The 21271-nt window shown below is 50.4% G+C and overlaps 2 protein-coding genes across 2 annotated transcripts in view; one reads left to right on the forward strand and one right to left on the reverse strand.

Moving 5' to 3' along the window:
• Positions 1 to 1082, forward strand: part of Tmco4 (transmembrane and coiled-coil domains 4) — an 81116-nt gene extending 80034 nt beyond the window's left edge. The window contains exon 15 of the mRNA XM_051173472.1: positions 10 to 1082. Within this exon, the coding sequence (XP_051029429.1) occupies positions 10 to 414 (405 nt within the window). The 3' untranslated portion in view covers positions 415 to 1082. The remainder of the gene's footprint in view (positions 1 to 9) is intronic.
• A 2510-nt stretch (positions 1083 to 3592) lies between these two features.
• Htr6 (5-hydroxytryptamine receptor 6) lies at positions 3593 to 16981 on the reverse strand. The gene is made up of 3 exons (XM_051173460.1): positions 15851 to 16981; positions 4192 to 4350; positions 3593 to 4040 (listed from the first exon to the last, which is right to left on the reverse strand). The coding sequence occupies exons 1-3, from the start codon at positions 16562 to 16564 to the stop codon at positions 3597 to 3599; spliced, it is 1317 nt and encodes a 438-aa protein (XP_051029417.1). The 5' UTR covers positions 16565 to 16981; the 3' UTR covers positions 3593 to 3596.
• Positions 16982 to 21271: the final 4290 nt, after the last annotated feature.

Below are 21271 nucleotides of genomic sequence, written 5' to 3' on the forward strand. Positions count from 1 at the left end.
TTCCTGCAGGTCAACGGGCACTTGGACTATGCCAAGCAAATGGATGTCATCTTGAAGGCTGTGGGCATCCGTACCAAGCCTGGCTGGGGTGAGAAGGGTTTCCCACTGGCCCCTGGCAGCCTGCCCCAAGAAGAGCCTCTCCAGGTAGCCGCAGTCTCTACAGATGAGGCAGTCCACCAGGATGGGCAAACCCAGGGACCTGGCCCAGGAGATAATCTCAAAACCACCATACCTTCCGGTGCCAGGCAAGCCCAGATGCCAACAGGGCTGGACCAATATACAGAGGCCTTGCTCCCTACTGCTGCCAGTCCAGCAGAAGGACCTCTGATCTGCAGTCATGGTGTGGGTCCTAACCCACTGGGCTGCCCTGACTGCACACAAGAGACGCAGGAATCCTGTGCAGAATTGGACTGACCCCAGCAGGAGTCTGGATAATCTCTCCAGACTTCTGTATGCAACTCTCTCTAATATCTCTGGGCTCCTCAGAATGTTCTGGAAGTGTGGAATTTCCACAGATGCCATCTTTAAACAGAAAGGGTCTAGAATGGAGAGCCATGGAGAAAACACTTGCTTCCTGCAGGAACAACTGGCCATGTGACCTACAACATCAACCCAGCTCCAGGCCAGTGTAGTCTCCTGCCCTGCAGGCCCCACCCAGAGGCCCAGGAGTCACTGTGCTACTGAAGCTTCCCATGTTCCCTCTTTCTCCGACTTCAGTGGAACCAAGTATCTTCACAATCTTTTATCAACTCTCCAGGGCTGCCCGCTAGCCCCAGGCCCTACCAGTGGGGCCTTTTCAGGTGCCAATGAGGCAGTTTCCTCCCTCTGCTCTTCTTGGGAGTTCCCGTCCGCTGTCTGGTGCAGCTGTGCAGGCCGTGTGCAGTGCACACCTTCAGGAGTAACTGAGACATAGATGTGATGTGAACAGCGCCCCATCCTGAGCTGGCGAAACGTGGTAGCCCCAGACAGAACTTCAGCAGGAGGAATAAAGGCAGAATTCAGTCGGCATAGAGAGAAGTGGGCTGGTGATAAATGTCAATTACCAGGGAGGGACCAATAAATACTAAAGACTTTTCTCCTGACCTTCATGACCAACTTTTATTTCATGCTGGGGAAATGGAGCCTCTGTGTAATTAGGAAACCTGTTGAAGGCCACACAGAGCTCGTCACTGTGAAATCTGGCCAGTGGAACTTCAGACCCGAGCTCTAAGGCCCTGCATCTGCATCCAGGAGTACCTCCTCCTTACTCCTCCCACCTCTGGATGGCAGGGACAGCGGCGACCCACACCCATTGCGCACATGGAAAAATAACAAACGCGCAAGGTTGTAGGTGTTGTAGTATTTGGAAACTGAATGCTCCTGCAATATGCGTCACTTAGTCACTTTACAGACACCTACCCAACTCATGCTGCTTTTAAGACAAGCTGCTGTGTCCATGTGGAAAAGTGACAGTGATTTGATGGGGTGGGAAGGTAACAAAGCAAGCTAGGGACAGAGTCAGATCAGAGCCCAGGACATTTAGGTGGAGACTTTTACACAGCTGCTTTCCAACCACACCACACCACACCACACCACACCACACCCCCGGGCTTCAATAAGACAGTCCACACACAGCTACTTCCTTCAGCTTATTTTATTGAGTCCCTCCAGCAGGCCTAGAGGCAAAGAAACCCTAGCAAGCACCAAAACCCTACTGCCAGGGCCCAGTTGAATATGATCAGCACCAAGGAGAGCTCCTGGTCACTCTGGACGAGCTGGGAGCCTGGTTGATGGAACATAAGGGCTAGAAGAAAGACCTGGGGCTGAAGAGGAGCTTGGTGCAGAGAAGCATGGAGCCAAGACTCCCCTGCCCTTACCCACAAAAGCCAGGCCAAAGCTGGAGCCCACCTGCTTGTCTGTGGCTTCACCCCCAAGCCAGGGACATTTCCTCTTCCACTGTGCTCTGCCCACCCACGCAGCTGTTCTTTCTTTCAGCGACCCTAGGGTGGACCAAAGGAAGCAGGATGAGGAACTGGGTCTGCTTCCATCAGCCACTTCTTCCCCGCAAAGCCTGGGGTGGAGGGAACCCACCCTTGAGGTTGCGCAAGATCTATCAGCAGCCCCTGGGCCTCTAGAGGCAGAACAGCAGATGGGGCTGAAAGGGTCCCTGAGTGGTGGGGTCCCCTACCCACCAGAATGAGGAATGTGGGAGCCTGATTTAGGGTATGGGAATCTAGGCTGGGAAAAACAGTGGGGCTGAGGTGTGGCTCCACAGAGAGCCCTTGCCTAGTATGTGCAAGGCTGTCCTAACAGGAAAAATAAAAGGGGGTACACTAGGGACATAATTCAGTTGATGGATCACTTTCTAGAATGCATGAAGCCCTGAGGTCCTACCCAGCACCACATAAACCTGCTGTGTGCTATGTGCCTGTGAACCCAGCACTTGGGAGGTAGAGGCAAGAGGATCAGAAGTTCAAGGTCATCCTCGGTCACACAGGGATGTGTGTGGCAACTTGAGGGCAGCCTGGGCTACATGAAGTCCTAGAAAAAATAAAAGGGAAGTAAGGAGAGAGAAGAGAGGGAAAGGGAAAAGGAGGGGTGTAACGAGATATTCACCTTGCCCCCACCTGTTGCACTGACCACGCCCATTGGGGTGGGGACAGGGATGGGCATGTGGAAGAATTAGGTCTGGGGAACCCCAGAGCTCTCTCTTGCTTCCTGGACCAAGACAGAAAGCATCTGGAGGCATTGTGGGACTGGAACCTACTGACTGGCGTTCATCTGTCTCTGTTGTAAGCTATTTCTCCCTGAATAAACATCTATTCAGCCTATCTGTTTTCCCTAATCCTTATTTTTCCACGATAGAAGGGGGAGAAGGAGGGGTGCTTAATAGTCTTCTAACTGAGCCAGGCCCTGGCTGACCAGGAGTTAAAGCAACAGAATTTACCACCTACCGACAAGTGCTGGGCATACCATGTCCATTGTCTTACGAGGTGGCATCATTACTCTCCCTTGAGACCTGTGCCAAGGCCCCAAACTGCGGTTTACAGTAGAGGGAAGGGTCATGTTTCTGGCTGCCTGGCTTCAAGCCTAAGGTGTTCTTTAGTGTTGCGATTCCCATCCTAGGGGCTGGCCGGCCTGAAGTGTCCAGCCAGTGCGGATGTGGGAAAGCTCATGCACATACAATTTTGATTGAACACATCTTCAGTGGAGAGGGTGGGCACTTTGAATAAACTCCCCAGGGCCTATGAAAGCCCCAATATCCCATAGATGGCACTTTGAATAGCAGGGTATTGGGTCAGACAAGAACCAGTGTGGGTGTCTGGGTAAGTGTTCTTTCCACCCACCAAGAGAGGAAAGACGAAGAATAGATTGCTTTCCTGCTGGCCTGAACCAAATGGCCCATCTCCCTAAATCCCCCAGCCACACTACACAAACCACAGGGCTGTTTCTGATCACCCCCTCATGTCAAGGGGCCTGTAGCAGCAGATGGGAGCTAGGCTGAGGATGCCTCATGGAGTTCAGCAGGCTCCCAGGGGCCTGCCATCCCCCAGTCGTAGGGAGCGTGGACTGAGTTCTCTAGGATGTGGCTCTCCGCTGGCCAGTTCTGGACCTGGTCAGTTCATAGAGGAACTGAGTGGGTGCTGCCTTATCTCAGGCTCCACAGAGTCCTTGACGAAGAAGTTGACCACAGCGGCAGCCCTGGTGGGTGGCGGGGGGTCCCGGGTTGCCTCTCCAGGCAGCAGGAGCTGGGCTGTGAGCTGCAGGCCCGAGGTGCCCCCTGAAGTCGAATCTGAATCTGAGTTCGGTGGCAGAGGCAGCGGCAGCACCTGCTGCAGGCTGAGGCCTGGCCTTGCACCACTGTGAGAAGTCCACATGGAGGGAGATGCGGGACTGGCCCGGTGCTCCGGGGGACAGTGGATGCATGGTAGGAACCTGCCCAGGGCCCTCTTGAAGTCCCGCATGAAGAGTGGATAGATGATGGGGTTCATGGTGCTATTACAGTACCCGAGCCACGTGAGGACATCAAAGAGGCCTGGGGAGATGCAGTCACACACAGCCTGTGGAATTAGTATTCATCACACCTGGTCCTGGGCACGGACCCAGGCTACCTGATCCAGCAGGGATGGGACAGACACACAGACATAGGTACCACAGATGCACCATCCTCCTCCCTCCCACCTTAGTACAGTGAGGCATGTCATTTTTTACCTGAGCTATGTTGGCCACAAAGAAGGGCAGCCATGTGACAAAAAACATGCCCAGCAGGATGCCCAGGGTCAGGCTGGCCTTCAAAGCCTTCCTGCTGTGCTTGGTGGCCAAACGCCTACTGTCAGCGGACTCTATCCCTGGGCGTGGGGTCCTGGGCACCTGTAGAGAGGAAGGCCACATAAGTTGACTGATCTTAGTCACAGACTGAGCCTCAACCCTAAAACTAGACTGAGTCCTAGTATATCAGCAAATAACTGAGCCCTGATCCTTGACTGATGCCCAACCCAAGTATTTACCCTAACTCGAGTTCCATCGCTGGCTACAGACCAGGCCTGACATCACTGCTAAGCTAAGCACAGCACAGTCTGCCCACGGATCCTCGTGTGTGCAAGGTCTAAAGCTGAGCCTCCAGCAGGCCTGATCCTGATCCCACACTACACCTGGTCCACGCAGCATTTCACAAGGAGTTTGAGGAAGCTCAAACACAGAGGCAGACAGCTCTGAACGGCCCTTCTGCAAGGCCAATTCTCAGTACATAGGGGCATCAGAATGCAGCTCAGTTGACAGAGTGCTTGCCTAGCACTCAGGAAGCCCTGGATTCCATTTCTACTACCTCACAACCTAGGTGTAGTGATATGTGCTTGGAATCCAAGCCAGCTCAGAAGTACAAGGCTACCCTCAGCTACAAAATGACTAGAGGCCAGCCTGGGCTATAGGAAACACCATCTCAAAAATAAATAAGATGGATGGATGGATGATGACATTCAACACAGACAGGCACACAGCCCCATCACCTTCCAAGGCTTTCACAGTTCACCTGCATGGTCCACAAAACAATAGATGCATTGGGGTGCTGGCTCATGACCTTAGTACTTCACAGATCCTTTCCAATCCAGACTGACATCTGACTCCATTCTCCTCATGGACACTGATGGGGACCAGGGAAGGAAGAAGGTGTTGCTCCCCAGCAATCACAGAGAACTGGACAAGCATCTAAAGATCTGAGCTTGATGCTGCCACCTGGCCACCAACTGTCCCAGATCATTATGAGGCACGGAATGAGCCTGGAGCACCTTGAACTCTGAGACCCCTTTGAAAATATGAGAAATCTCTCCCCAGAAAAGGATGTTCATGAAAGTGTATTTTTACATGTTCAAAAAAAAAAAAAGGGAAGGGAGGGAGGAAGGGAGAGAGAGAGAGAGAGAGAGCATGTGGCTTTCAAGTAAAGGTGACTGCCACCAAGCCTGACGACCTGTGTTCGAGCTCTGGGAATGACCTTCAACTCTTAGTGTTCCAAGATTTACCCCCTGAACGCTGAGTCTACAAGCATGTGCCATCACACCTGGTTTATGCAGAGCTGGGGCTTTACACATGCTAGGCAAGTACTCTACCACATGAACTGCATTCCCAGCCATGTTCTTGCCTTCTTCACACACTTGGATTTTGACTCTAGGAATTTTTCCAGCCTCTGTCTTTTTCTTTTAACTCATTTTGAGAGGTGAAATCCAGGGTATGTAGTCCAGGCTAGCCTCAAACTGGAAATATTCCTGCTTGGGTCTTACTAATGTTGGGATGACAGGTAAATTCCAACATGCCCAGCTGGGTTCTGAAGGCAGTCAGAGGTGGGATGGGTTTAGAGAGATGCAAAGATCAGGAGGAGGCAGGAAGAGAACCAGATTCCCAGGCAACCCTCCACAGATGGAGAGGGGGTGGAGGAGGCAAAGCCAGGGTCTGTCAGAGGCAGGGAGCTTCAAAGCTAGCCAAATGCACTTGCACAGGAACACTTCTCCACCTAGCTCCCTGCCAACTGGGCTCACAGAGTATCTACAGTGCTGGAACCCCAGCCCAGAGCTGCCCTTCTGCATAACTCTGGGTCTTGCTCTGGAACGGGAGTTGAAGGGCAAAGCACATTGTCAGGTATTTTTCAGGTGAAATGTGAGTATCAGGGGCAAATCCACAAAAGAGGAGCCTAGGAGAGACCCCATCTCTTCCCCCTTGGCCTTGAGAGGGTGGCAGAGGCAAAAGTTGGGCCTTCGTGATGGGCGGTTTGCAGCAAATCACAGCCCCACCCACACTAGATTTATGAACTTGAAAAAGAGTCCCTTGTTCCAACAGTAAAGAGAGAGAAGATGTGAGCCGTAGAGATAGCCCAGGGCCATTCGCGTGTGCACAGTGCTAATGCCAATGTTTCTGACTTCTCTCTTCCCAGTAGCCATGCCCACCCATGCTAGGTCTCCTTCTGTTATCTGTATGTCCCTTTTATATGTCTGTGGTTTGTGCCAGTAACAGAGGGAGCTTGTCATCCAGGGCAGCCTGGCCTTCCAGCCAGCAACTCCACATGGGTACACCTGTTCAGCTAACAACTACATGCCTGGTATAATCAAGAAATGAAGACCACAGCCACCAGCTGTTCACCTAAGGAAGAGTGGCCAAATAAACCAGACACATTCTCACTGCAGATCACAGCACAATTTTTCCCCTTATTTTGCACTGGAACCAGAGAGAAGGCCCCACAGGTAAAGGTACCTACCACCAAGTCCCACGACATGAGTTTGGTTCCTGGTGGAAAAGACAGAACTGAGCTGGGCATCCTGGTATGCACCTTTAATCCCAGCACTCGGGAGGCAAAGGCAGGAGGATCTCTGTGAGTGTGAGGTCGGCCTGGTCTACAGAGTGAGTTCCAGGACAGCCAGAGCTACATGAGAGACCATGTTTTGGGGGGTAGTGAGAAGAGACTCCCACAGTTGTCCTCTGATTTCCACAGGCATGCCATGCCACAATGCCCCCCCACACAAAATGAATGAATGAATGAATGAATATAATAAAAATGTTAATGTACTTGGCTAGGGGCTGGGGATGAACTTTAATTGGCACAGTGCACGCCTAGCACATAGGAAGCCCTGAGCTCCGAGCTCAGCACTGCATAAACCACATATGGTGGTCACACCTATAATCAGCACTCAGAAGGTGGGAAGCATGAGGATTAGGAGTTCAAGGTCCTCCTCTGCTGCATAGCAAATTCAGGGCCACCCTGGGCTACATGAGACCCTACCTCAAAAATAGGCAAGCACTCTATCAGCAGAGGGCCATATCCTCAGCCCTAGTATTCACTCACTCATCCATCCATTCTTTAAACAGGTTAAGAGCACTTGTTGTTCCTCCAGAGGACCTGGGTCCAGTTTCCAGTACCCACTCAATGGCTTACATCCATCCATAAGTCAAGTACCAGGGGATCCAACACCCTCTTCAGGTCTCTTTGGGCAATAGACATGCACATGGTGCACATACATACATACATACATGCATACATACATAATACATGCAAGCAAGCAGAATACAAAATAAAATACAAGCATAAAATAAATTCATCTTTTTAAAAAATTAAATATAGATAAATAAAGAGCATGGTGGCCAAAGGGGGCCAGTTATGAAGTGAGGGTGACAGCTAGATGAGCAGTACAGACAGCATGCCTCTATCAGGTAAAAAGTACTAATATAACACACGGATTCTTGAGAACCTGACACATAAGCACATGGATGACCGCAAGAATGAGCCGTAAGTGGACAAGACTGTCACCAGCGGTGAAGAGACCAGGTTCAAGGCATCTTCCACTTTTTCTTGCTTGTACTTCTTGGCCTGTGTAGAGCACTTTCCTGTCAAGCTCCAGTGCCCAACACCTTGTAAAACTAACGGAAGTGTGCATGCATATTCCCTTATTGCTTAAATTGCTAAGGATCAAGGACTGGGGAGATGGCCCAGCAATTAAGAGCACTAGCTGCTCTTGCAGAGGACCTGAGTTCTGTTCCCAGCACCCACATGGCAGTTCACAGCCATCTCTAACTCCACTTACAGGGGATCTAACGCCCCTTTCTGGCCATCATGGGCATTGCACACATGTGGTGATAGACAGACGAGCAGACACACATAGATACATATAAAAATTAATATAGGGGACTAGAGAGATGGCTTGGTGCTTAAAAGCACTTTGTTGCTCTTTCAGAAGACTGGGTTCAGTTCCGTTTACAACCACACATAATTCCAGTTCCAGGAGGTCCTACGCCCTCTCTGTTACAATATACATAATGCACATACATTCAGGCAGGCAAAACACTCATGCACCCAAAATACTTAAATATAGCAATAAGTAAATAAATCTAAAATTCTAACTAAAATAAAAAAACATTAAAAACTATGCAAGCAGTGGGTGGTGGCGCTCACCTTCAATCCCAGCACTCAGGAGGCAGAGGCAGGCAGATCTCTGTGAGTTGGAGTCCAGCCTGGTCTACAGAGTTCCAGGACAGACTCTAAAGGTACACAGAGAAACCCTGCCTCAATTAATTAATTAATTAAGTTAAAATAATTCAATGATCATCTAGTCACAGAGTGAGGCTGACAAGATGGACTTGAGCAAGACCACAAGGTCTCACACCTGACTCTTCTAGCTGATGAACGACATTAAGCAAGCTACTGTGCCTCTCCCAGACACTTCTATAAAAGGACATTTCTGATGATATCCACCTCACAGGCGTGTGCTAAGAGTTAAATAAGATAATACAAACCTGTTGGAACAGCTCCTCCAACCCTGTAAGTGCCATGTAGGTTTACTGTTACCGTTTCCATTGTAAGCACCCCCACAATCCTCACCTAGTTAATGGAGATACTGTTGGTGACCCATGACAATCCCTGGAAAGGCTGGATGGAAGACGGAGATCCCCAGAGCTATCTATTCTACCACCCACAGGCGAGGAGAGAGACCTGTTGAGAACCTACTATGTGCCAACGCCACTGTATATTACCTCCCTGCCTTATGGACAGACATCTCTAGCCCTGAGATACAGAGAGGTCATTCAGCTGTGATAGGGGCAGGCAAGACTTGAAGGAGGAAACACTGGTTTCTATTCCAAGCCCCCAGCTCAGCTCTGCAGCCACCTGCACTCTGCAGCCACCTCCTCCAGCAGTGAATGTCACCTCTTCCTCTGAGGAGGAGGAGGAGGAGGGATGGGGGTGGAGAGAAAACTTGTCACTGAGACAGAGGGATTGTGCGGTTGGGAGGGAAGGGCAGAGGTGGGAGGAAGGTAGGGAAGAGGTAGAGGAGGGAGAAATCAGAGGAAGCAGAGGGAAGGAGATGGGGAGAGGAGGGGGGAAGAGCAGGTTAGGAACTTGGGGTGAGAAAGCAAGAGGAGGAGGAGGAGGGCTCCTGGCTCACCCTTCCTGCCCGTTAGGCTGTGCACTTACACTGCAGACAATGCTCTTGTCTGTCTGGGCAGCCAAGGATGATGACCCTCCAGTCCTTTCTCTTTTCTCCCTCGATCTTTTCCTCCCTCCCTCATTTCTGGAGTGGTGTGTGTGTGTGTGTGTGTGTGTGTGTGAGAGAGAGAGAGAGAGAGAGAGAGAGAGAGAGAGAGTGTTTTGAGACAGGACCTCACTCTGTAGCCCAGGATGTCCTGGAATGCACCAGGTCAATCAGAGCAGCCTCAAGCTCACAGCAATCCTCCTGCCTCGCACACTTCTATTTATTTTTCTCTTCCCTCCCCACAGCTCTCTGCCCTGGCGTCATGTCACTGAGACACCTTTATCCCCACAAGTCTCCCTGATACCCCAGTTCTAAGCATGGCTCCTCTCTCCCACAGCCCCTGGGAATGCTGGGGAGACCTAGTGAGAACCACTGCCCAGGAGTGGCTTTTTATAATCCATTTTCATACAGAGGCACACATGGATCAGCAGAGATACGCTGGCCAGCTCCCAGGTTGCCACCTCCCTTCTGTCTGCAGGGAGCTAGAGGCAGCACTGGTGAAGAGCTAAAGAGGCTGACCCTGGAAGGAGAGGCTCATGCTGCCTTCTGTCTCCATCCACACCATTCCTGTGGACCTGAGCTCTAAGGCCACCTCCACCTCCAGGCTGCCAGTTCCCTCTCTGTTTTGTTTGTTTCTGTTGCTTAGTTTTTCCAAGACAGGGTTTCTCTGTAGCTTTGGAGCCCATCCTAGAACTCACTGTGTAGACCAGGCTGGCCTCAAATTCACAGAGATCCTCCTGCCTCTGCCTCCCGAGTGCTGGGATTAAAGGCGTGCGCCACCAAGCCTGGCAAGCTGCCTCTCTGGATAAGCTGGCTCAGAAGGAGGAACAAACCCAAACCCAAACGGATAGAGCAAGAGTGTCACACCACACACAAGGCCCCCAAAGGCAGGCAGGATCCAGGCACTCGGGAATCAGGCAAACAAAAGGCTGGCTCTTAGCCAAATACCTTTGAAAGTAGGGTAGCAGAGGGTTTCATGCCTCACCAGCCAAGAGAACAGGCTTTGGCAATATGGTTCAGCGGTTAAGGGCATGTCCTTGCAGAGGACCCCAGTTCAGTTCCCAGCACCCATGTCTGTTGGCTCTCTACAGCGTGTAGCTCCAGATCCAGGAGAATTAACACCTCTGTTCTCCAAAGACATCTGCACTCATATGTATACACATGTGCATACTCGCATGCATGCGCACGCGCGCGCACACACACGCACACGCACACACACACACACACATACACACACACACACACACACTGTTTTTAAAAGAGGCTGGATATGGGAGCACATGCTTATGATCCCAGCACTTGGGAGGCAGAGGCAGGCAGATCTCTGTAAGTTTCAGGCCAGCCAGGGCTACATAGAGAGATTCTGTCTCAACTTCTCCCCACCCCACCCCCCCAAAAAAGGAGAGACAGACAGAGACAGAGAGACTGAACAGGCTTTCCAGCAGTGGGGAGAGAGATGGGATAAACATACCTCTGGCTTGAAAGTCTTGTGGATGATCCTATCTCTGAGGTAGAATAATATCCTCCAGCCTTTGGATTCAGGGTTCACTGTGACTTCTCTGCTTAGGCCCTCAGCTACACACAGAACATGGTTTTCGGGGGTCTCCCCTCATCTAAGGTCTACCCTCCTCCCTTCCTGCTAGTCCATCTCTCCAACCAGAATAAATTTAAGCAGGGCAGCCAAAATAGAGCTTTTGCACACAATAGGTACTCAACACATGCCACTGATTGGGTTAATGAATTCATGTTATGAAAAGCTTGAGGACTCATTGCACATAGTGATCCTGCAGGAGGTGAGAATAGGCAGCAGCATGAGCCAGGGTGGAAACTTCTGCAGCCCTGTGTCCATTTCCTTCTCACCATAAACACAGGCTGGGTGGCTGTGATAGGCTTGGCACAGCTCTGGGTGTGAAAATGCAGCAGCGAACATGACAAGCTCCTGCAACTCTTAAAGCTCACTTCCTATTCAGATGTCATCAATCCATCATCCGTCGACTGGCAAAAATGTTTACAGATGCTGCTGAGAGAGCATCAGGCCTGAGGAGGACCTAGGGAGGGTAGCAGTTCCTACTCCGAAGCATGAGAACAGAAGAAACCCGAAGATGCTACAGAAGTTGAAGAAGGAGCGTGTGGAAATGAAAGAGGGGACACACTGTGCAGAGGTCCTGAGACAGGAATGTGCTTGATGCTCACGGAATAGCAAGGAGGCCAATGTGACTGAAAGAGGAAGTATAATCAAGGAGAGGGATATAGATAAGAGCCGTGGAGTCTTGGGACAAAAGCTGTCCCAAGCACAGAGCATAGCACACAATGCAGGACCTGTCAAGTAGAAGATTATTATAGTAACCCAGGCATCAATAAAGGGACTCAGCCCCAGAACAGAAGTGGAGAGATGGGAGGTGCCCAGAGCCTGGACATGTGTCACAGGTAGAGAGGAGAGGACCAGATGCACAGTGTGAGAAACAGAGAACCATCCAGGCTGCTTCCAGAGCTCCTGGTCTGGGAGACCAGAAAAAGGAAGTCACCATCCACTGACAAGGAGAACACTCTGGGAGCCAAGTCTGGAGCCTGGGAAGTGCAGAGTTCTGTCTATTTGAGCAGATCTTGGGCTGGCAGCTCATATACAGAATTTCCAGGCCTGAGACAAAACCAAACCACTACAGAGAAAGCATGGGAAAAGAACAATTGGGACCCAGATCAGAGCCCCATGGTGCAGACTATACAGGCAGATCAAGGTTCAGGAAGAACCTGGAAAAGTCAGCAGGGGCATATGGAATAATGTCACTAATCACTGCATTGATCAAGTGTCACTTTGTTGCATCTGCTCTCTCTGGGCCTTAGTTTCCCTATTGTGACGAAGGGCTGAGGATGTTTTGGACACCAAGCTTGGCTTGGTACCTGACAGAGTGCTCAAGACAACATTATGTGGCTGTAGGAGGCTCCTGCACAAGTCTTGATATCGCCATGTGCCATCCCCATATCAGCTGACCTCACTTCATCAAAAGGACACCCATGTGGGGGCCTTGCTGGGACCGGGGAATCTGACAGGCCAATTTCTAACATCCTTGATCTCCTTGAGCTTCCTCAAGAACAGGAATAAAATTTGGGTCCTTGGGCTTGGTGGCAAGTGCCTGCTAAGTCTTCTGGCCAGTCCCTTATCTTTAATAAAAAAAAAAAAAAGAGGTGGGTATGTGTGTCTGTTTGTGTGCCTTTGTCTCTGTGTGTATATGTATGTGAGTCTGTGTGTCTGTCTGTGTGTGTGCATGTGTGTCTATATATGTGTGAGTATGTGTCTGTGTGTGTATCTGTGTGTGTGTCTGAGTGTGTCTGTGTATGTGAGTTTGTGTGTCTGTGTGTGTCTGTCTCTCTGTGTATCTGTGTGGTGTGTGTGTGTGTATGTGTGTCTGTGTGTCTGTATGTGTGACCGTATGTCTCTGTGTGTGTATGTGTCTGTGTATGTGTGTCTGTGTGTCTGTATATGTGTGACCGTATGTCTGTGTATGTGTGTCTGTATATGTGTGACCATTTGTCTGTGTGTGTGTGTGTATGTGTGTGTGTGTGTGTGTGTTGGCATGCTCACTCTCACATGTGTTGAATCCTAGAGACAGCACTGAACACCCTGGACTGATGAGGGTTTGTGGGATGCCACTACTTGTTATGTGGGTGCTGGAATCCAGTCTCCCATCATTATGATGTTGCAGCAAGCTCTCTTGACCACTGAACAATCTGGCCTCTTTGCTGAGTAAGAAGCAAGCCCCTGCTGTGTAAAGACATCATACATTATCTGCTTGCATTACCAACATTGCCTATAGCTCATTCACTTTCAGGACTCCTTGGGAGAAGCTACCTGCCTTTGAGGCCAGGAAGTTCACACAGGTGAGAAACAGGTATTGTCACCTCTTAACCTCAAGTCAACAAATGGGAAAGTCAATGAAATCATGACAAGTCGGGATGAATCAACAAGCAAGAATGAAGTCAATCTTTACAAACAAAGAGGAAGCCACCAAAGTTCTCAGGAAAGAGTTGAAGGCTCAGGGCTGATATAGAAATGAATACTTTACATTGTTATGGATTTTAGTTTATTGATACAAATTTAAGGATGATCTTGTTATACTGTATTTATTTCTACTCTTGTTTTGTTTAAAGTATTATGTTTATGCCACTCACTTAAAAATGTAATGAATAATTAAGAAATACAGATTAATAAATAATCATCTGTAATAGTCAAACTTATAGTCATGTTAGTTAGGTTTTCTAGATATACAGAGATATATTTCAGATAGGTAATCTTCAAATACTTCAAAGACCTACAGAATATGGCATTTAAAATGTTTTAAGAACTTAGGCTTTCCGTGACAATGAGACATGTCTGCTCCAATTTACTTCAATGAAGATGATGGGCATCAAAGAAATTCCATGTGGAGTTTGCTTTCTTTATGCAAAAGCTAGCCAATTGGGCAAGAAACTGCTCTTGCCTGGACTGCTTGCCTGTGTGCTGTATAAATTGGATATGCAGGACCCATAGGAAAATGACTGCTAAACAAGATGGGACCATCTTTCAGGGTTCCTGCTTCACTGAAAAGTCTTCCAGATACTCTAGGCCTGTAGGCAGAAGATGGATGCCCCAATGTTGCACAGGAACTTTGCAACTTTGCTGTCCAGGCAGCCAGATGTTTCTGTCATTTCTAGAATTTTGGAAGCTGCTTACAATACACATCCTGTTTACTTAGGTAATACTATATCCTTTGGGGGGGTTGATGGAGTTGAAGACAGATAGTTATAGTTTTCCTTAGTTACGATAAAAGATAAATTAGATATAAAACCTTAGACTCACAAAGATAGGATAGATGATAGAGTATTTTCTTTAATTTTGTCAAATGCAAATAGACTAAATATTGTAACTGTAATTCTTGCTTAATAACTGTTTTGTTATATGTAATTTTACTATGTTAAAATCCTGCTTCTGTGTCAGGACCACAGACAGCTGCTGGGACTCCAGAATATTCTCAGAACGCAGAGGGAGACAGAGAGGGCTACAGCCAGGATTCTTGCCTACCACTCTCCTAAGTGACAAAACCTTGGACCATCAGGGGGCCTCTCTTCAGGCCACTGCTGTGCTAGGGCTGCCTGGAGCCTGCTGCCATTTGACCTCAGCCTAGTCTCTTGCTGCTCATAACCCCAAGGCTACCTACCATTCTCAAAAAACCTCCTTCACCTGAGGCTAACTGGGACCTTTGCCAGGCACTTAGATTTAGAGACCAAAGTCTCAGAAACTCAAGCCTAGTCAGTCTAGGGTGGACCTCAGCCTGGAGCCCAGCATGGCCTGGATGGCAAGAGCGGATGCCCTTGCTTGAGCTAAGGGCCCTGACCTATTCATGGGTTATTACTGAGCAGTGTACTGGGGGTCAAAAGTGACCCAGCCTCACACAGCTCCCAAGTCAGTGAGCCAGATAAGAGAGGACAATAGCAGCACAGAGGTGATGGGCCTGCAGATCAGAACATCAGGGTCAGCCTGGGAAGAGGTTTGGCAAGAGCAGCTCCATGCAGAAGCAATCAGGCAGAGGGCACAGCAAATGCAAAAACCTTAAGCCAGGCATGGTGGTTCACACCTATAGTCAGCACTTGGGAGGCAGAGGCAGGAAAATCACAAGTTCAAGATCACCCTCAGCTACATAGTGGGTTTGAAGCCAGCCAAAGCTATGTGATACTCTGTTTTAAAGTAAAAGCCAAAATCTTAGCACAGGATTAAGCTTGGCAACTTTGAGGGCTGTCTTCAGGTGCCTGAGGCTGCTGCACGCAGAGGAGAGGGAGAGAGGAGAAAGGGAGGGTGGAGTTTGGCCTGGAAGCATCCTCAGGCCACATCCTGAGATGGGTTTTCTGCTGGTAGTGAGCTAGGTAAGGTTTGTAGGAGGTAAGCAACGCATCCACTTTCTATTCAATCACACTAGCTCCAGTTGGGAAAGTGGGCTGCAGTGGGGGCCAGCCAGAGTCTGTCAAAGACTCCCTGGTGAGAGGTGAAGTGGCTTAGACTAGAGAGACACCAGAGGAGGTGTGCTTAGACCATCAGGCAGGATCAACAAGCCCTGAGAAAGGAGTGTGAATATGGGGGAGAGAGAATGCTCTCTAAGTTTCCCCACATGTGATACACGATTGGGCCTGTCATAGAGAAGCATGCCAGCTTCCTCCTCCGTGTCCGGATATAGCAGCTAACCCAGCACAGTCACAGTTTGAATGACAGAGCCACAAGGCCTTTATAGGATCAGCAGCAAGGGCTTACTATAAGGCAATCAACCAGTAAATTCCCAATGGCTGTTTATTTCTTCCCATCCCAAGAGCCCAGGTCTCTGAAACACACCCCCGGGTACCTGCAAGGTCTCCAAGGCCTGGCCAGCCATGCCCGTGGTGAGCGAGGCCACTTGCACCGCTTGCTTGCGGGCGGCCAGCAGGATCCTGCAGTAGGTGAAGCAGATGGCACCTGAAGGCAGGAAGAAGGTGACTCCAGATGCCACGAGGACGTAAGGCAGGCTGGCCAACAGGCGGCACTGGCCGGGGGCAGGTGTCCGAGAATTGCCCAGTTTGTGCCAGCCCAGCAACAAGGGCAGGAAGGAGGCAAGCGCCGCAAGGCTCCAGGCACCCAGGATGAGCGCCAAGGCACGCGGGGCTGTCATGCGCAGCTTGTAACGCAGCGGCGAGAGGATGAGCAGGTAGCGGTCCAGGCTGATGAGGCAGAGGTTGAGGATGGAGGCGCTGCAGCACATCACGTCGAAGGCGGTCCAAAGCAGGCAAAGGCCGGGCGCTAGCACCCAGCGTCCATACAGTGCGTTTAGCATGGCCGGGGGCATCACCACTAACCCCACCATCAGGTCCGATGTGAAGAGCGACACCAGGAAGAAGTTAGACGTGTTGCGCAGCGCGGGCTGCGTGCAGATGAGTACGATCAGCAGAGAATTGGCGGCCGCTGTCAGCATGATGACCACGCACAGCGCAGCGGCCACCCAGCCGCTTCCCCCTGGGGCAGGCGGTGGCCCGGGCCCCCAGGCTGGGGTACTATTATTGACAGGGCCCGGCTCTGGGACCATGGGGACTAGAGTTGAGGACCAGGACGGGATATGGTGGACGCGGGGACAGAATGAAACCAAAAGAAGAGGAAGGAAGCTGGGTAAAAATTGCGCCCTGGAGGAATATGTAACAAAACGGGGTCCTTAGGTCACCAAGCGGCGATTAGAAGAGGTCACAGAGGGATTGTAGGGGTGTATCCAACAGTGGGACCACCTGGAGAACTCGGGTAAGAAGTTTGGGGAGGGGTACCTGATGCGCCGAGTCAATTAAAGTTAGGTTGGCATTAGATGAGAGAGCCCTGGGGTGGAACAGAGCCACCTGGGATGGCATAAGATGGGGGTGGGGCTCCTGGGCAGAAGCACAGCTGGGGAGACAGGAGCAGGAAGCGAACTCGCGCTCTCGGGCCGGGGCAGGCTCTCTAGGGAGGGTGGGCGTGTGCTCACGCTAGATCACAAGCTGTCGCGCGTGGGGGAGGGCCTCAAGGGGATGGCCCGGAACAGGAGTGAAGCCCAAGCACAGAAGGCAGGTCTCCTTTCGCCCACAGGCACCGCGGGATTCGGGGTACCGGAGGCCGCGGGCCGGGCCAGGCCAGACTGGGCCGGGGTGAGTGGCTTGACAGAAGAGCGCAGCGTCGCGCTCCGCCTTCCCGGTCGCGCCGGCTCTCCTGGCTGCCTCCCGCCCGCGCTCCCTACCTGGGCGCTCGCGGCTGATCTGCTGCCGGCGACTGCGGCAAGCGCCGCTGGGCTGCAGACCACAGGCGGCGGCTGGCGGCGCGGCGGGCAAGGGGCTCCCGAGCCGGGGAGACGCTCGCAGGAGCCCGCGACGCTTCAGCCACCAGCGGTCCCCGAGCCTCAGAGCGTGCGCCCCGCCCCGCGGTGGGCGGGCAGAGCCGAGCCCCTCTGGCAGGCGAGCCGGGTCGCAGTATCTTAGGCCTGGAGAAGATGCTCCGAGAACGCTCCTGGGAGCCTACAGCCCCCACACCTCCGCCTGCGGCTCCCCTGCTCACACGTGGTGATGGCGCAGGCAGAACTCAAGGAAGCGGGATGTGACCTGTCTGTACCCGGAGACTGCTCCTTGGTGTGGTCCGGCCACTCACTATGAGAGTCAACATGCTTTCAAGGGGAGTCCCCTGGGAAATACCAAGCAAGTGGTGGGCCTCAGTTGCTGCATCTATACAATGGATAAATAATTTCTGCCATTCTTCACCAATAGCACTGAGTGCCTGCCATTCATGAAGATCCCTCCTGGCCTGTTGGAGCTCCAAGTCTTAGTGTGAGGGATTTGGGAATCTCCAAGCCATTGGAAGGGTAGTCACTGCAAGCAGAGGGGCAGGACATAGCGCCTCCTAGTGAAGACAAAATTTTCTTCGCACCTAGTAGGTAGCAGGTACTGCTCTGGCTAATCTGGACACTACATTGGATGAAGCTTCCCATCTGTGAACTTCCGTTCTAGCAGAAGGAAACAGGCAAGAAGTGGGCAAAGGAAACAATGTGGCCATTTCTACAGGGAAAAGAAAAGAAAGAAAATGTACAGCAATATTAAGAGAACCTGGTAGATGTCTTTTCCAAAATAGAAATACCTCCTACTTAGAAGGGCCCACTGCGGCTATTGGCATTGTTTGTTCTGAAATATCTCTTCCCAGATTCCTACCCTGACTATATTGCAAAAAAAAAAAAAAAGATGGTTCAGACGCAGATCAGAGAGGTCAAAAGCCTCTGCAGAGGTCACCAGCACTAAACAATCAAGTGGGAAATGAGGCTCAGATCTGCCAGGTGCTGAAGGCAGAAGAAGGCCAGCGCAGGTGGTCAAGATGCCTGCTGCCTGAGTCAGCCGTACCAGCTCACCCCTGAGTGGTATGGAGCTCAGAGCTCACTGAGTGGAGCCAGCAGCAAGCAAAAGCCTGCCCTCCCCTCCCCATACCATATTACTTGGCCTCAGGAAGAGAAGGTCACTGCTGGATGGAGAGTCAGAGACCCCCGTGAGATTCCAGAGTCACTGCTCAGTAGTTCTGCACATTCAAGGCCAGTGGCACCCGATCCTTCAGTGCCCCCTTTACCCCTCGGCCACAGGTAGCAGAATTTGATGTCTGACTCACAGGGTGCGGAGGCAGATTAAATGACACTGTGTGATGTGACAGCTTGGCTATACTCTGTCAATGCAGGCTCTTGGCGTAGAAGCCTGATAAATTTTAGCTGCACAAGCAGGGAGATAGAATATATCCTTGCTGTAGTTTTTTATTTTCTATAACAGGTAGTATACTTTACATTTTACAAAGAAAACACGATCATTTTATTTATGTATTTATTTATTTTTATTTTATTTGTGTGGGCATTTTTGCCTGCAGGTATGTATGTGCACCACAGGGAAGGCCAGAAGAGGGTATCAGATCTCCTGGAACTAGACACTTGTGAGCCACCAAGTGGTTGCTGGGAACTGAACCTGGGTCCTCTGAAAGAGCAACTGGCGCTCTTGACTACTGAGCCATCTCTCCAGCCCCCAAAACCTCATCCTTTTAACACTTTCTCATTCTAGGCGACCTGCAGTTCTCTGTACATGTTTGTTATAGTATAATCTGCACTGGATCATAGTGGCGCATACCTTTAATCCCAGCACTCAGGAGGCCAAAGCAGGAGGATCTCTGATTTCATGGACAGCCTGGTCTACAGAGAGAATTCCAGGACAACCAGGGCTACACAGAGGAACCCAGGTTTGGGGGTGGAGAGAAGGGGACAAAACAAAACAAAAAAGTTTATATTTAAGACTGGGCCTGAAAGTGGTGCCACCTTGTGGTCATACTGTTAATACTTCCAATTTAAAGATGTTCTTCATCTGTCCTTTATGTCCTGGAATGAATGGTAGAGTTGAAGACTTCCTCGCCATCACGGGTGCAGAGGGGTTTTGAGAATTTTCAATCTTTTCTTGGTTGCTCCCAGCCATGGTGAGCTTCCTCTGTGGAAAAGGCTGGTAACACCATTGTGGGATAATAATGGGATATAGATCTTAGTAAGTCATACCCCTGCTCCAACCTCCATGCCTGGAGACACAGAGGACAAAGACAGCTCCCCACTATACAGAGGGAGAAACCAAGGTCTGGGGAGGCTGTGAGTCCTGCTGGAAGCTGCTTTTGCAGAAGATGCAGTGAGGGTCATCTCTATAAAGGCAGGTTTTGTGTTTTGTCCTCTACTAACCATGAGCATGGTCTAGGCTCTTAATAAATACCTGTCCAATAAGCAAATGAATGCATGGACAAACTCCCTGCCCAGCCACCTATAGTATGGGTCAATCATTCATTCTCCATGGTCACAGCAGCTGACACTTCCTTCAGTATGGCCTAAAGCTAGACACTGTTCCCAGCTTGCCATGTGTACAGATTTAGGCACTCAAACCCTCACCCTGGGAGTAGACTTGGCCCAGAACAATAGTTCCCACTCTACACACAGGAACACTGAACCTCAGAGACCTTGTGATCTCTCAAGATTGCATTTAGGAAGTACCCTAGCCAGGATTTGAACCCAGGCAGTGCAGTACTCCCCAGAGGCCTGGAGCGGGAGAAGAAAAGCACTCGCTAGCAGGTCCCATACAAGTCTTGGAAACCAGCTCCATCTAGGAAGCCATCTTGCCTAAACTGCCAATCTGTGGAGATGCCAAAAGCCCTCACTGCTTGTACAAAGGGGTGAAGGGCTGCAATTTTATTCCTGTGATCTCTTTGGGGTTCAGTTTGGGCTTGATGGAGGCAAAACTCTGGATCACTACCCCATATGCACACACACACACACACACACACACACACACACACACACATGCATTTGCACATGTACTTCAAGTAGACCCAGCTCATGAGACTTCTCAGATTCTATTTTCTGCTGAGTGTGATAACACATACCTGTGATTCCAGCACTCTTGAGCCTGAGGCAAGAAGACCATGAGTTCAAGTCCACTCTAGGCTACAGAACACCATTCTCCAAAGACAGAGAATGTGATGTATGGCCTGTATGTAGCTCAGTTGGTAGAGTGCTTGCCTAGCATGCATGGAGCCTTCCATTCAATCCCCAACACTGTATAAGTCAGACATGGAGGCACACACTTGCAATCCCAGCATTCAAGAGGCAGAATAAGAGAATCAGAAGTTCAAGGTCATAGCCTGCCTAGGCCAAGACCGGGTCACAGAAACATGTTATTTCCTATTCAAAAATGAAGATCTGAGATGGATCTCCAAAACCTATGTTTTTTAAAAAAAAAAAAAAAATTTTTTTTCAGGTGGTGGTGGTATGCTCCTATAATCCCAGCACTTGGGAGGTAGAGGCAGATCCATCTTTGTTTATTTGAGGCCAGCCTTGCCTATAAGGTGAGTTCCAGGACAGCAGTGTCTGTTACACAGAGAAACCCTGTCTCAGGGAGAGAAAGAAGAAATCCTCATGAGATGTGAAGGAGTGAAGCGGGTAAGGGGTGCTTGCCACCAAGCCTTTATCTGAGTTCAACATCTTGTACCCACATAATGGAGAGAATCAACTCCCAAAAGTTGTTCTCTGACCTCTATATGGACACCATGGTATACACCTGCCTACACACACACACACACACACACACACACACACACACACACACACACACACACTTCTTTCTCATCCCTGAGATCTGGCCACTCTCCCTGGCAAGACATCTAACCAGAGGCTGTTCTTCCTCGGGCCCCTCCCTACCTCTCTGATGCCCTCTCCAATCTCACTATC

The sequence above is a fragment of the Phodopus roborovskii genome, unplaced genomic scaffold, assembly GCF_943737965.1.
Source record: "Phodopus roborovskii unplaced genomic scaffold, PHOROB, whole genome shotgun sequence".
NCBI classification, from domain to species: Eukaryota; Metazoa; Chordata; class Mammalia; order Rodentia; family Cricetidae; genus Phodopus; species Phodopus roborovskii.

What these genes read in the sequence shown, in the direction of transcription:
- Htr6 (XM_051173460.1), bottom strand. Translation starts at nt 16,564, where the DNA reads ATGGTCCCAGAGCCGGGCCCTGTCAATAATAGTACCCCAGCCTGGGGG. An exon ending in AGGCCTTGGAGACCTTGCAG is followed by an intron (nt 4,351 to 15,850) that starts GTACCCGGGGGT and finishes TCCTCTCTACAG; the next exon opens with GTGCCCAGGACCCCACGCCC. An exon ending in TTGTGGCCAACATAGCTCAG is followed by an intron (nt 4,041 to 4,191) that starts GTAAAAAATGAC and finishes CTAATTCCACAG; the next exon opens with GCTGTGTGTGACTGCATCTC.